Source organism: Centruroides sculpturatus, unplaced genomic scaffold (genome assembly GCF_000671375.1).
Source record: "Centruroides sculpturatus isolate CEXI.00-Female unplaced genomic scaffold, Cexi_2.0 scaffold62, whole genome shotgun sequence".
Lineage (NCBI taxonomy): Eukaryota > Metazoa > Arthropoda > Arachnida > Scorpiones > Buthidae > Centruroides > Centruroides sculpturatus.
The window spans coordinates 408,411-419,845 of record NW_019384388.1 but is presented as its reverse complement, the minus strand read 5'-3'; the positions used below and the strand labels follow the sequence as shown (position 1 = coordinate 419,845).

General features: G+C 32.2%; 2 protein-coding genes across 4 annotated transcripts; both read left to right on the top strand.

Annotated features, from left to right (window-relative positions):
- The first annotated feature begins 7 nt into the window (after nucleotides 1-7).
- Nucleotides 8-2,545, top strand: LOC111618143. Of its 2 annotated transcripts, none has more exons than XM_023359604.1 (3): nucleotides 8-167; nucleotides 569-652; nucleotides 902-2,545. In XM_023359604.1, exons 1-3 carry the CDS (start codon nucleotides 164-166, stop codon nucleotides 1,930-1,932), a joined length of 1,119 nt encoding a protein of 372 aa, XP_023215372.1. In that variant the 5' UTR covers nucleotides 8-163; the 3' UTR covers nucleotides 1,933-2,545. The 2 variants fall into 2 exon arrangements, with proteins under 2 accessions (XP_023215372.1, XP_023215373.1); XM_023359605.1 differs by having other exon boundaries at nucleotides 8-298.
- A 2,600-nt stretch (nucleotides 2,546-5,145) lies between these two features.
- Nucleotides 5,146-9,700, top strand: LOC111618141. 2 transcript variants are annotated; one of them, XM_023359595.1, is made up of 4 exons: nucleotides 5,146-5,408; nucleotides 5,456-5,531; nucleotides 6,272-6,372; nucleotides 8,192-9,700. In XM_023359595.1, the coding sequence occupies exons 3-4, from the start codon at nucleotides 6,294-6,296 to the stop codon at nucleotides 9,280-9,282; spliced, it is 1,170 nt and encodes a 389-aa protein (XP_023215363.1). In that variant the 5' UTR covers nucleotides 5,146-5,408; nucleotides 5,456-5,531; nucleotides 6,272-6,293; the 3' UTR covers nucleotides 9,283-9,700. The 2 variants fall into 2 exon arrangements, with proteins under 2 accessions (XP_023215363.1, XP_023215362.1); XM_023359594.1 differs by having other exon boundaries at nucleotides 5,147-5,531.
- The last annotated feature ends 1,735 nt before the right edge of the window (nucleotides 9,701-11,435 follow it).

The window sequence follows — 11,435 nt, the reverse complement described above, 5'->3', positions numbered from 1 at the left end:
AAATAAGATATACAGAGTGATACAAATGTCAGAATACACAAGCAAAGACACCAGTTTATTGTGCAATTACATACATATAAATCACTAATTATAATCTGTATAAATGTAATTTAATTAAATTTACAAAAAAGAGCATTTCTTCCAACCCTGGCAAAACCTGAAAATGAGTAAGTTAATTTACCACGAGTGTTTGTGTGACTAGTTTTGAATCACCCCGTATAGTTATTCTCCAACTTTCTCCATTAGCCTGCGAACGACCAGCAATACATCGTTCAGCATAAGGTGAAAGATACAAAAGGTAGTTTCTGATCCGATAAGAAACTTCCTCCATGTGTGTGTGTGAATTGTAGTGTTGTATATGGTTGTCGTCTTGTGTTGTCACCACGCTACCGCTCCCAATGTCGGAAAAATGAACAATAAAAGAATTTATTTTAAAATAATATTAGAATTACTTTCCATTTTCGAATTAATTAAGAAAATAATTACATCTTTAATTAATAAATTTTGATATGTTTTAAGCTGAATGAAAAATTTTGCTTTATTTTAATTTAAAAAAAATTTTTTACAGCCAATTTCAAAGCAATGATTGTCTTCGTTGTGATTTTCTTGTCAATTCTTTGTTCAGAAATATTTGAAATCTCCGAATCAAACGGTAATCTTTGTAAATTATATTATTCTAATTATTATTTTATTATTATATTCAAATTGAGTGTTGATTTAACCGTACTTTTCAAGTTATAATTCTTACTATTGTTGATTATTAATACAGAGAGAAAGAATGTAAGACGATTGTCCCTCCTCAGATTTACCTGGCCGACTCGATAAAATACAAATTAACTGTAATAAATTTTAAATGATTTAGCTTTAATTTGCAAATATTGAATCTATTTTTGTTTTTCAGGATCATCAGCTCGTCGCTTCGAAACATTGTTCGAGAAGGTCCAAAGCATCAATGTTTTTAAAACGAAAATACTCGAAAGTTATCACGAATGGGATAGACGATCGGCCGAAACGATAGGTATAATAAAACAGATAGAAAATTCATTAAAAATTTTAGAAGCAACATATATTGGTATGATAATAGGAGTAATAAGTGCCATCGCTGGATACATCTGTTCGATCTTTGCCATGATTTTTTCTAACTACAAAGCTGTATCTGACACTTTGAAGAGTGTAGGAGACAGTTTGATAGACGCAGGGGATATAACTTTCGCAGGCTCTGCTATTGTTAATAGCGTGTTTACAGAGAAGGACTACAAGAAAGCCGAAACCACTTTGAATACATTAATGAGACTTACGCAAGAACTGGAAGACGAAAGAAAGAAATATTTCAGATTGGTGAAAGAGTTTGAAACTATACTGGATGGGCTAAACGAAAATGAGCTGAAGGTCCTTCGTATTTATTTAGAAAAAAATGAGCTCGGTAATGTGATGAACGACGTCGATTTAGATCCCTCCGTTGTGGACAATATTCCTCCCAACATGCGAGAAATGGATCGCTTAAAGATAAATGAGGATGTAATTAATAAAAAATTATTCGAATTTAATCTAATTCGAATCATTTCGGAAGAAATTAAGAAGGATCCTGTAATGGAACATATACTGCACATTATTTATGAACGTGAGAATGGTCAAAATGCCTTCAACACTCTCCAAACTATTCCCAGCTTCAAATTCATTGTGAATGGCGTTGATTTATTTGGCAACAAACTTCACGATTTAAAGTATTCACCGTTTCTCGATGGTATGTCTAATGTTTTTTCTCTACTTGAAAAGACCTTGACTCTGACTCATCTCATTGCCAAACAGGAGGAAGTCAGTGCTCAATGTGAAGAAATTGGGCGCATTGCTAAACAATTAGAAGAATATAAATGGGATATGAAGGATATTTTTAGGATGACTTTAAAGTGGGATTGCTTTCACGAGAATTAACGTTGTATTGAGAATGGAAAACGCTACTATCTTGTGTTGTTTTGGATCACGATGGGCTATGAACCATGAAACAATTCACTCGGTGCTAAAGTTATGACTTGACCAGTGCTTATGTTTTGCAGCCTATCACAAGTTAAGCCAGATTTACAATTTTGGCAGTGGAATTGAAAGAAATCGGTTCAATGAGTTCGTGTCAAATCGTGTACAGAAATTGCAGAGGATTTTATATCTGTAAGCCTTTCACTGAATCATAAGCAGCATACTCTTCAATTACATCGATCTCCGAACCGTCAATAGGAGACGTGCTGAAAAGTCAGTTAACAAAAATGTACATGAATTACCATATTTTTTTTTTAATTCGACATTTAGTTGCTTTCAGTAATTATCAGTTTTCAAAATACCTTATAAATAGGATATATCATGGTTAACTGATTTCTGGGCCAGCCGATATAACCTTAACCAGAATTTATGAATTTTTTGCAATTAAAATTGTTTTATAATTCAGAATCAAAGATCCAACTGAATAATGAAGTTATGAGTAGATTTTAATTTTTAATAAATTAAAGCCTATTTTATTTGTTTGGAAATGTCATTTTGTAATTAATTAATTAATTAATTTGAAACATGCTTTTATTTTAAAAATAAATAATTTAAATAAATTACATTAGAAAAGTATTGTCTGAAGTAAAATTATCTTTCAGTTTAATTGTTGAGAATTACAATAAAATTTAAGGTTTTATTCTCTTTACTTCAGTTATACGCAATTACGGTAATAAATAAATTTTAATTTACGCCTGTCAAAAATATTCGTCTTTTAGTCACTTTTCGTTTCTAGAATAAAACTTTGACGACAGTGAGCTTTTATTATAGGCTATTTGGCAATCCCACAAAAATAAAGATTTCCTTAAATACGTGAAAAACGCCTCTTTTAAACGTATAAAACACTTTAAAAATCAGGAAAGGAGATTAAACTCCTCTACTCTTGAGTTTTTAAGTCGCAAAAACAACACATTTGAACTTTGAATGCAATAATAGGTTATTGTTAATATGTGAGGTACTCAGCAACAGATGATCCATAATTGTCATGCTTCTGTTCATAAAATGAGATATACAACACAAAGACAATTCGGAGGGGCGCCTACATTTCTTGAAACCTTCTCCAGATAGTCTATCTTTGTGAGAGAAATTTACGAGAAACTGGCCCTATTTAGGTGTCAGTCACGCCAATAAATACTGGAAAACTCAACAAGACCAGTCTGTTAGTAGGGCGCAAACCCACGACCAGTGTTCAGTAATGTTATCAAAAAACGTTCGCCAGTAATGTGGAACCAAATGGGCTTACGTTAATTCAAAATTAAACAAAAAGGAGCGTGAGAATTTATATTATATTACGTGTGCATTAATTTTACAGATGGGATAAAAATTACATTTCGGATAATGTTAAAGTGAAAGAAATAAATCAATTGACGTTATCTCATTGATTGCACAGTAATTACGTTATGTTGAATAAACTTTATACCCTGGAGAAAACAGAGTTTTTATTTATCTGACATTAAAACCTATGTGATGATAAACGCATTTGGAAATTTTCAAACTGAATCCAAAATGTCTGTTTAGAAAATATTCGATGATTCTGATATTGAAATTTTCTTTCATTTTATGTAATTATCAATCGATATTCGGTTACATATAATATGTTGGAGTTAAAATTAGAAATAATTTAACAAATTTATACATTCTAAATTATATCGTTCAAAGGGAAAATCAACGACTAATTTTTTGTTGAAAGTTATCACTCATACCCGGTAGGGTAAGCTTTCTGACAGGCGAGATTGCAGCATTTCGGTATTAGAGAACTCCGATGTAGCGTATTATTAGCAAGCACAGAATGCATTTAGCGAGTTTTTGAGTTTTTAGCGAGTGCTGAGTCATTTTCGATCCATTTTCCTGAAAGCCCAACACAGACCAATTGAATAAAGCTACTGAACACGTGCCATGGGTTTACGCCTCGCGAACTTCTTTCTCCTCCTGTCATCCCTTCAATCCAGTCTGTTCTTCTAGAAATCCGATGGGTTGGCCAATACCAATCGAATTCCACCTACAATACATATATCATTTCGCAATATATAAGCCTATATGAAAAATCACATAATTCTAAATGCTGTAAGTTCGTGTAATAACGATGATTAGTAGAATGAATAATTTTAAAAACCACCATAATTTTATTTATTTCTCTAAAAGTAGATAATATATACCGTATAAAATTAATATGAATACTTTATTGACTCTTTTCTCTCTTTCCTCCTTAAAGCTTAGATTAAACAGAAATATTGTATTACGTCAAGGTTACTCAAACGAGTACATTAACTTTTACGATTAGCCAATTAAATATCTAAGAACTCACAAAGTCACCAATGAAAAAAGTGTTATTTGACCCATTTTCTAATCAACATTCATCGTGAATGTTGAAAGAAAGCCTATACAAGCGTTTATTTGGGAGCGGCGGTAATTACTTCGTCAGCGTGATCAATACGGAGCTATCTGGTTCAAGGGATGGGATTAAAATCACGAAAAGTATTTTTACTTCTGAATTGTTCGACTATCTTTCAATGATTGGACTGTTTTTTCTCATCCCATTCTTTCTATGCACGCGCGAATTGATGGAACAATTTTTAATTGTCCGAACGTGAGGTTCCTTTTATCCAAATCGATTTGGAATCGATTCCAACCCGACGACGCTGTTGCCCAGGAAGTAGCTTCACGCCAAACAAAAACGTCACGTTACGTCACTTAAGTAAAGTACAGTACACCTGAATCTCTGAACGCAGCGTAACTCGGTAATTCGAAAAAAATCTTTGTTAAACTTCTGTTCTCTGTCTTTCACATTGATAAATGTCTGCCAAATACGAAAGTATCTGAATGTTTTACCGACAACTTCCTGGTCGATGGATGTTATCGCTCTTAGTCATATCCTCCGACTCTTTACTTTCGAAATGCAATCTTTTATAAACAATAATTTTATCACGTTTGTTTCTCTCGATTAAATAAATTAAAATATATAAAATGAATGTTAATATACTATTTTCAAAATATCCACATTTCTTTTAAATGTAATTAAGCTAATTTACTTATATAAAATTTTTAATAAACCAGTTTTAATTACTTTCCCAATTAGGTGGAGGCAATAGAGACACGTGGTTGCTTCTGTGAAAGACGAAACGTATAATCCCAGTCAGGGTCTTAGTCGAGTTAACGTGACATCAACAACCACGTGTTGCGAGTGTCACGTGTCACTACCTCGTTCATTGAATGGTCTGACTGATCGAGTTAGTGACGGGTGATATTTTAACACGTTCGAGTTTCTTCTCTCCCGCCCTTTACTACCCAATAATGACCAATGTTGCCCAAGACGAGACAGTAAAATGGTTGTTTTAATGCCTGAAAGGTGAAATGAATTAAAGAAAATCATGTGTTTTACGTGACATTTGCTTTAAACTTCGTACTCTGTATGTGATTAGATAAAAACGGATTAAAATAGCTTCATTTTGTTAGCAATTTCATCGTTCTCCACATTAATTACGCGCTTATTCAATCCTAAGGTAAGATTTATTCTCAATAATAAACAAAGAATAGTTTAAATCTTAAGTTAATTTATATTAATTAATTTAATATATTTATAAGGTCCACGTAGAATGAATGTAATATAAAACGAGGCTTTATATATAAATGTATATATAATTATTTTATAATTTTAACCCCTTGGGTTCTTCTTGGTCTACTGTTAATAAAAAATGTAAACCAATAATTAAGAATTGTAAAATTATGTAATGATACACTTGGGAGTGTTAATTAAAATTCATTATAAGCACCATAGAGCTGTTTAATCATAAAATAGTGAAGAAAATTGAATACCATTTATATTCCCTGGGTGATCTCGTTACTTCTGATAAGAGAACATAATGCATTAATCCTGAGGATACTCTCGACTGTTTAATATGTGTTTTTATTTCAGTCATTTTAATTTAATTATTAAAAATCACGAACAATTTTAACATAATAAGGTCTTTTTTGACTTAAATATTGTCTCTTTCAACATAAGTTGGTACTTGTCTAACCAGATTAAACCACTCTTTATTTACTAGTTTATTAGAGTAAATAGTTAATTGTTAATCTCAACCCCAAGTGAGACATTTAATACTCTTTTTTCCCTTATGAAAAGTTTAAAATGCTGTAGTCTGGTTTGACAATTGCCAAATTATGTTAAAAGAATCATATGTCTAAATTAAAAAAAATTATTTTATTGCAAAAACTCACTCGAATATATTATTTTAATCAACAGAATTTCCATCAACGCCCTACTTATGGATATAAAATCAATTGTGATTTTCCTATCAATTGTTTTTTCAGGAATTTCTGAGAAAATTGATGGTATACCAAAAGGTAGTTTTTGTGTTTAATTATTTTAAACACTTTTTAAATATACGAAATTTTAAATTTAGAATTAGAAATTTTATTATTATTTTAATTATTTTAGCTAAATCGCAATTATTTTTCGAAAAAAGTTTGTAGTTTTATGATATTTTGTATGACTTTTTGCCCTGTGACCACTAACAAAACCTTTTTTCATGTTCATCATGGGCTAGGCTAGTCCACACCTCATATCACGACTCTAAGTGTATGACCCTGCTCCGTCAAATGGCAGTACAGAGTACTAAGAGACTGCATCTTAATCATCGGCAGTCGGGCTCCCAGTAATCACTGCGGTGTCTGAACGATTAAAACCAGACTGAGTTAAATGCTCGGGCTCTGGTAGTACAACCCAACGGGGACTAGCCTTCCTCGCCTTCCTCGCTCTCAAGTCCAATCCTCGTACCTTGTAATACAATTTTGATGCATCTTGCTCTGCATTTTGAGTCCAAGCAAAGAGAGACCAACTCGTATATACGGACAGAGAAACCGCCTCTGTGAAGGCACTTGGCGCTTGCCCTCTTTCTAGGGCAAGCGCCAAGTGCCTTCACAGAGCTTAATTTTCTATAAACGAATTATTTCCTTCGACTTCATTTTCTGTTGTTTTCAATGGCAGTTTAATCCGAAACTGCAGTAAAAAAATGGGGTCCATGACTTCGTTTTCGATATACAATGGTATTACAGTGATAATGTCAATGCTCTCTGATGGGACGAGCTCACCTAACAAAATTTAGGCTTAGGGGTTAAAAATAAAAACAGCATTTCGTGCGCCTAACGAAAAATAGGCGAGAAAAACGAACAAAACACAAGACCAAAGCAATCGGTGGTTCGTCTCTGCGTACCTGCCCAGTGCAAGAATCGTGTCTTTCGTGGCCTGCAGGTACGAGGAAAGCCTCTTTTGTGGCAGGAACTGCAAAGGTTTACCTTGTCTGCGCTGTACAAGAATCTTCTCTATTGTGTCTGACAGGTGCAGGGATCACTTCTTTCCTTCCGGCTCCGCATCAATTTACCGCAAAATGACAAAGTCGCGCGATATTCTAGTTTATCATAAGTTTCTTTCCTTAATGTTTAAAACAGCCGGCCGCCACTGTTTTTCAATCGGGATGCACGGTATCGTAGGGTGCCACAACGACAGTTCCGGGTGCAGCGAAATATAATGCTCAGCATCGCCATAACAGGAATTACGTGAAACTTCTCACTAAAAGTACGAAGAACAAAATAACTTTACATTGATAAAGAAACGGGGTGCTGCAGAAATTTCAAAGTCGATGGTGCCACTATTAAATAGATGTTGAAAACACTGATTAAAGAGGTTAAGACATCAGCCTATTATACTAGAGAGCCCAGGTTATAAAACCTGAGGTGAAATTCCCTGAAAACTTTTTGTAGTGATCGATTCTAATCGATTCTGATCGATTTTGTAGTGATCGATTCGGGGCATTTTTGTGCTCATCTTGAGCGGTAAAGGCCTAAAACCACAAAGAAATCTAAGGAGTTGAGACCCTCACCCCATTCTGAGCTTCACATAACACATAACATACGTGAAATAAAACCTCTTAGTACTCAACACCTGAAAAGCTTCTACTTTTAATATTCGCTTTAGTCTAACATTAGCATACAAAGCGGATACCAGAACTGCTACAGAGAAAAAACAACAACAGTGTTGATACTTCGGTCTCTTCCCTTTCGGAAAAATATTTAAAAAAATAATTTCTAGACGAAAATATATAGCAAATAATAATTACAAATATGTCGTATTCATTTTTAATATTTATATTTATTACAATTCCAGATGGTCTATCAACCCGACGTTTCGAAAAATTATACGGAAAAGCTCGAAGCATCAATTTTTTTAAAACGAAAATTTCCAAAAGTTATCAAAAATGGGACAAAGAAGCGACAGAAACTATAAAAATCTTAAAGGAAGTAGAAAATTCCTTAAAAAGTTATTCGAAAGCAACAAATATTGGGCAGATAGTTGGAGAAGTGAGTACAATTCTTGGAACCTTCGCTTCGCTTTGTGGAATCTTTATTTTAAAGGATGAAATGATGGCTGAAACTTTCAAACGTATAGGAAGAGGCTTCACAATAGCGGGAACTGTAACTGTTAAAGGTTCTACTATCCTTAGTAAAGTATTGGCAAAGAAAGGCTGCAATTCAGGCAAAAGACCCATGGATGCATTAATGACACTTACACAAGAACTAGAAGATGGAAGAAAGGAATATTTCAGACTTGTGAAAGAATTTGAAGCGATATTGGATGGGCTAAACGAAAATGAACTGAAGATCCTTCAAAATTATTTAGAAGAAAATCAGCTCGGAAATGTGATGAACGACGTTGATTTAGATCCTTCCGTTATAAACAATATTCCTCCAATTATAAGAGAAATGGATCGCTTGAAGATAAGAGAAGATATACTTAATATAGAAATTTTCGAATTTAATTTGATACCGAAAATTTCGGAAGAAATAAAGAACGATCCGATAATGAAAGAGATTTTGTCCATGAGAAGTGAATATGTACCATTTGCAAATGGCGAAAACGCATTCCTGTCTCTTCAAGCTGTTTCCAGCTTAAAATCCATGATGAATGTTGTTGATTTAATACCAATTGATAACAAAATACACAAATTTAACAATTCGCCGTTTATAGATGGTGTGTCTAATATATTTTTGCTGGTTGAAAAGATAATAAATCTGACTGTACTTATGTCCAGTGGAAATGAGGTTAGTGCTCAGTGTGAAGAAATTGGGCGTGTTGCGAACGAACTGAAACAATATACATCAGATATGAGGGATATTCTAAGTGACACTTTAAAATGGGAATACGGTGAAGATAATTTAATTTCTATCGACGACGCAAATTATATTAAGATCGGTTAAATATGACACGTTTTAATACATTTTCATATCTAGTCAAAAACATATGTAGCAGAACTTTGGGGACTTATAACCATAGATTCTGTGTAATTTAAATTGTAAACTGTATTCGGTACTTGTTAGATATTAATGCCATATTATTGAATATTATAGAGTATATTCGTGAATTTGTATGATATGTTTCATTCGATATAACCCATTAACAATTGCCAATAATCGTTGTTATAATAATATAAATAATTACAAAACTTCCATTAAAAATTTTTTAAGTCATTCATGAAAATCTATGGGGATTTCATCTGTAATTTCTTGGTTTCCCGAAGTGGTATCATCCCTTCTCGGTAGATCGCCCATCTGTCGTGTTGAATATCATTGAGAACGTACAGAACCAATGTTTCCAATGACGAATTTTTTCTTTATCAAGAATTAAATTGATCATAATTAAAGACATTCATTGATCGTGTGTAAAATACTTTTAATCATCTGTCTAAACACATTTTATAGATAATAATCAGAATTATAATGAAAACCTTATTTTATTACTTTTTTTAAAGTATTTAAAGTGATTTACTTTGTCAAACTGTATTTGGTGTTGATTTTTACCAACAAATTATTATAACCGTTATCCATGGGTCGTTTTCTTTCTACCTTGTATATACTTTTCCGACTGTTATATATACATAACAGGGAAATTATTGGGATCATATCAAATTTCACCCTTCGAGTTTGCTGCAAATCTTCACGTTTTGAGACCTGAACCCCAAAAATTGTAGAAACTCCATCTGCGTGTATTTGTATGTTTCTAGGGTATGGGTGGGTGCATTGTTAAGTGTTTTGGCATCTATTTCGTTTAATATCTCAGGATGGTGTAAAGATTAAAAAATGAAATTTGGCATGGTAACTTTAACTTCTGTTAAAGGGCATTAATGCTATCAAATTTTAGTGATTAAACGTTGAAGGAATGGGAGGATAGAGGCGGTCATGTATTATATCACAAGAGGGATTAATGAAGATTTTACTATTTCTTAGCATTTACAATTTTTTTTTTTTTTATAAAACTCGTTTCCACCCTCAAAATTAAGCATTTTGCCAATTTATAATAATTCATAATATAAAATTTTTTATAATAAATGTCACAACAGATGGCTCTACACAACTTTTTATTTATAATGATTAATAGTATAAAAGTTATTTTTTAAATAAAAGTACATAATAACCAAAAAAGTTACGCAACTCGTTGGTAGGTTTTTTACGATTTAAAGACAAATTATACATTAATGTTTAAGTAAAATATTTTAAAATATTAAAGACTTACATTTTTTAATTTTTAAAACAGACCATAAATTATAGTCAACTGAAACATCTATAACTATTGTACACAAACTTAACAATTCATAATTAATTAATGGTCCGTCAAATATATTTTTGTTAATTGATAGCATAGAAAATCTGAATATACTTATGAAGTGATGAGGTGAGTGCTTAGTGTAAAGAAATTTGGCGTGTTGCGAACGATTTGGAACACAGATCAGATATAAGGAATATTTTAAGTGAAAGCTTAAAATGGGCTTTCGTTGAAGATAATTAATTTCTATCGAAAATGGAAATTGTTATAAGGCTGACTGAATGTTTTTTCATATATAGTCGAAAATATATGTCGACTTGATAGATCTGATCATAGATTCTGAGTAGTTTAAGTTGTAAATGATATTCATTCAGAGAAATCTTAAAAAGAAATTGACTTTTACATTATAAAATTCATAAAATGGAGAGAAATTTCTTGCTCGAAACATTTATATTGTATTCATTTCTGAGTAATTTGATTTATTGTTTAGTTCATCATCTTTGATACTTGTTAGATATTAATTAATGTCATATTCGTAAATCATATTATTGATTTTTATATTGTATATTCATACATTTGAGTGATATATAGTATTTTATACAGTAATTATAATAGTGAAAATAAATAATTTACAAACTTACATGAAAAATTTGTACAGTCATTTATGAAAATCTGTCAGGGGCGAATTATCTGGGCTTGCTTAGCACGCGCCGCATGCTTAAGCCCTGGGCCCACAGAATTTGAATTATTATAATAAATTTTTAATACTTTTTCTTTATAATATACCTCATATATAGATATAATGGGCTTT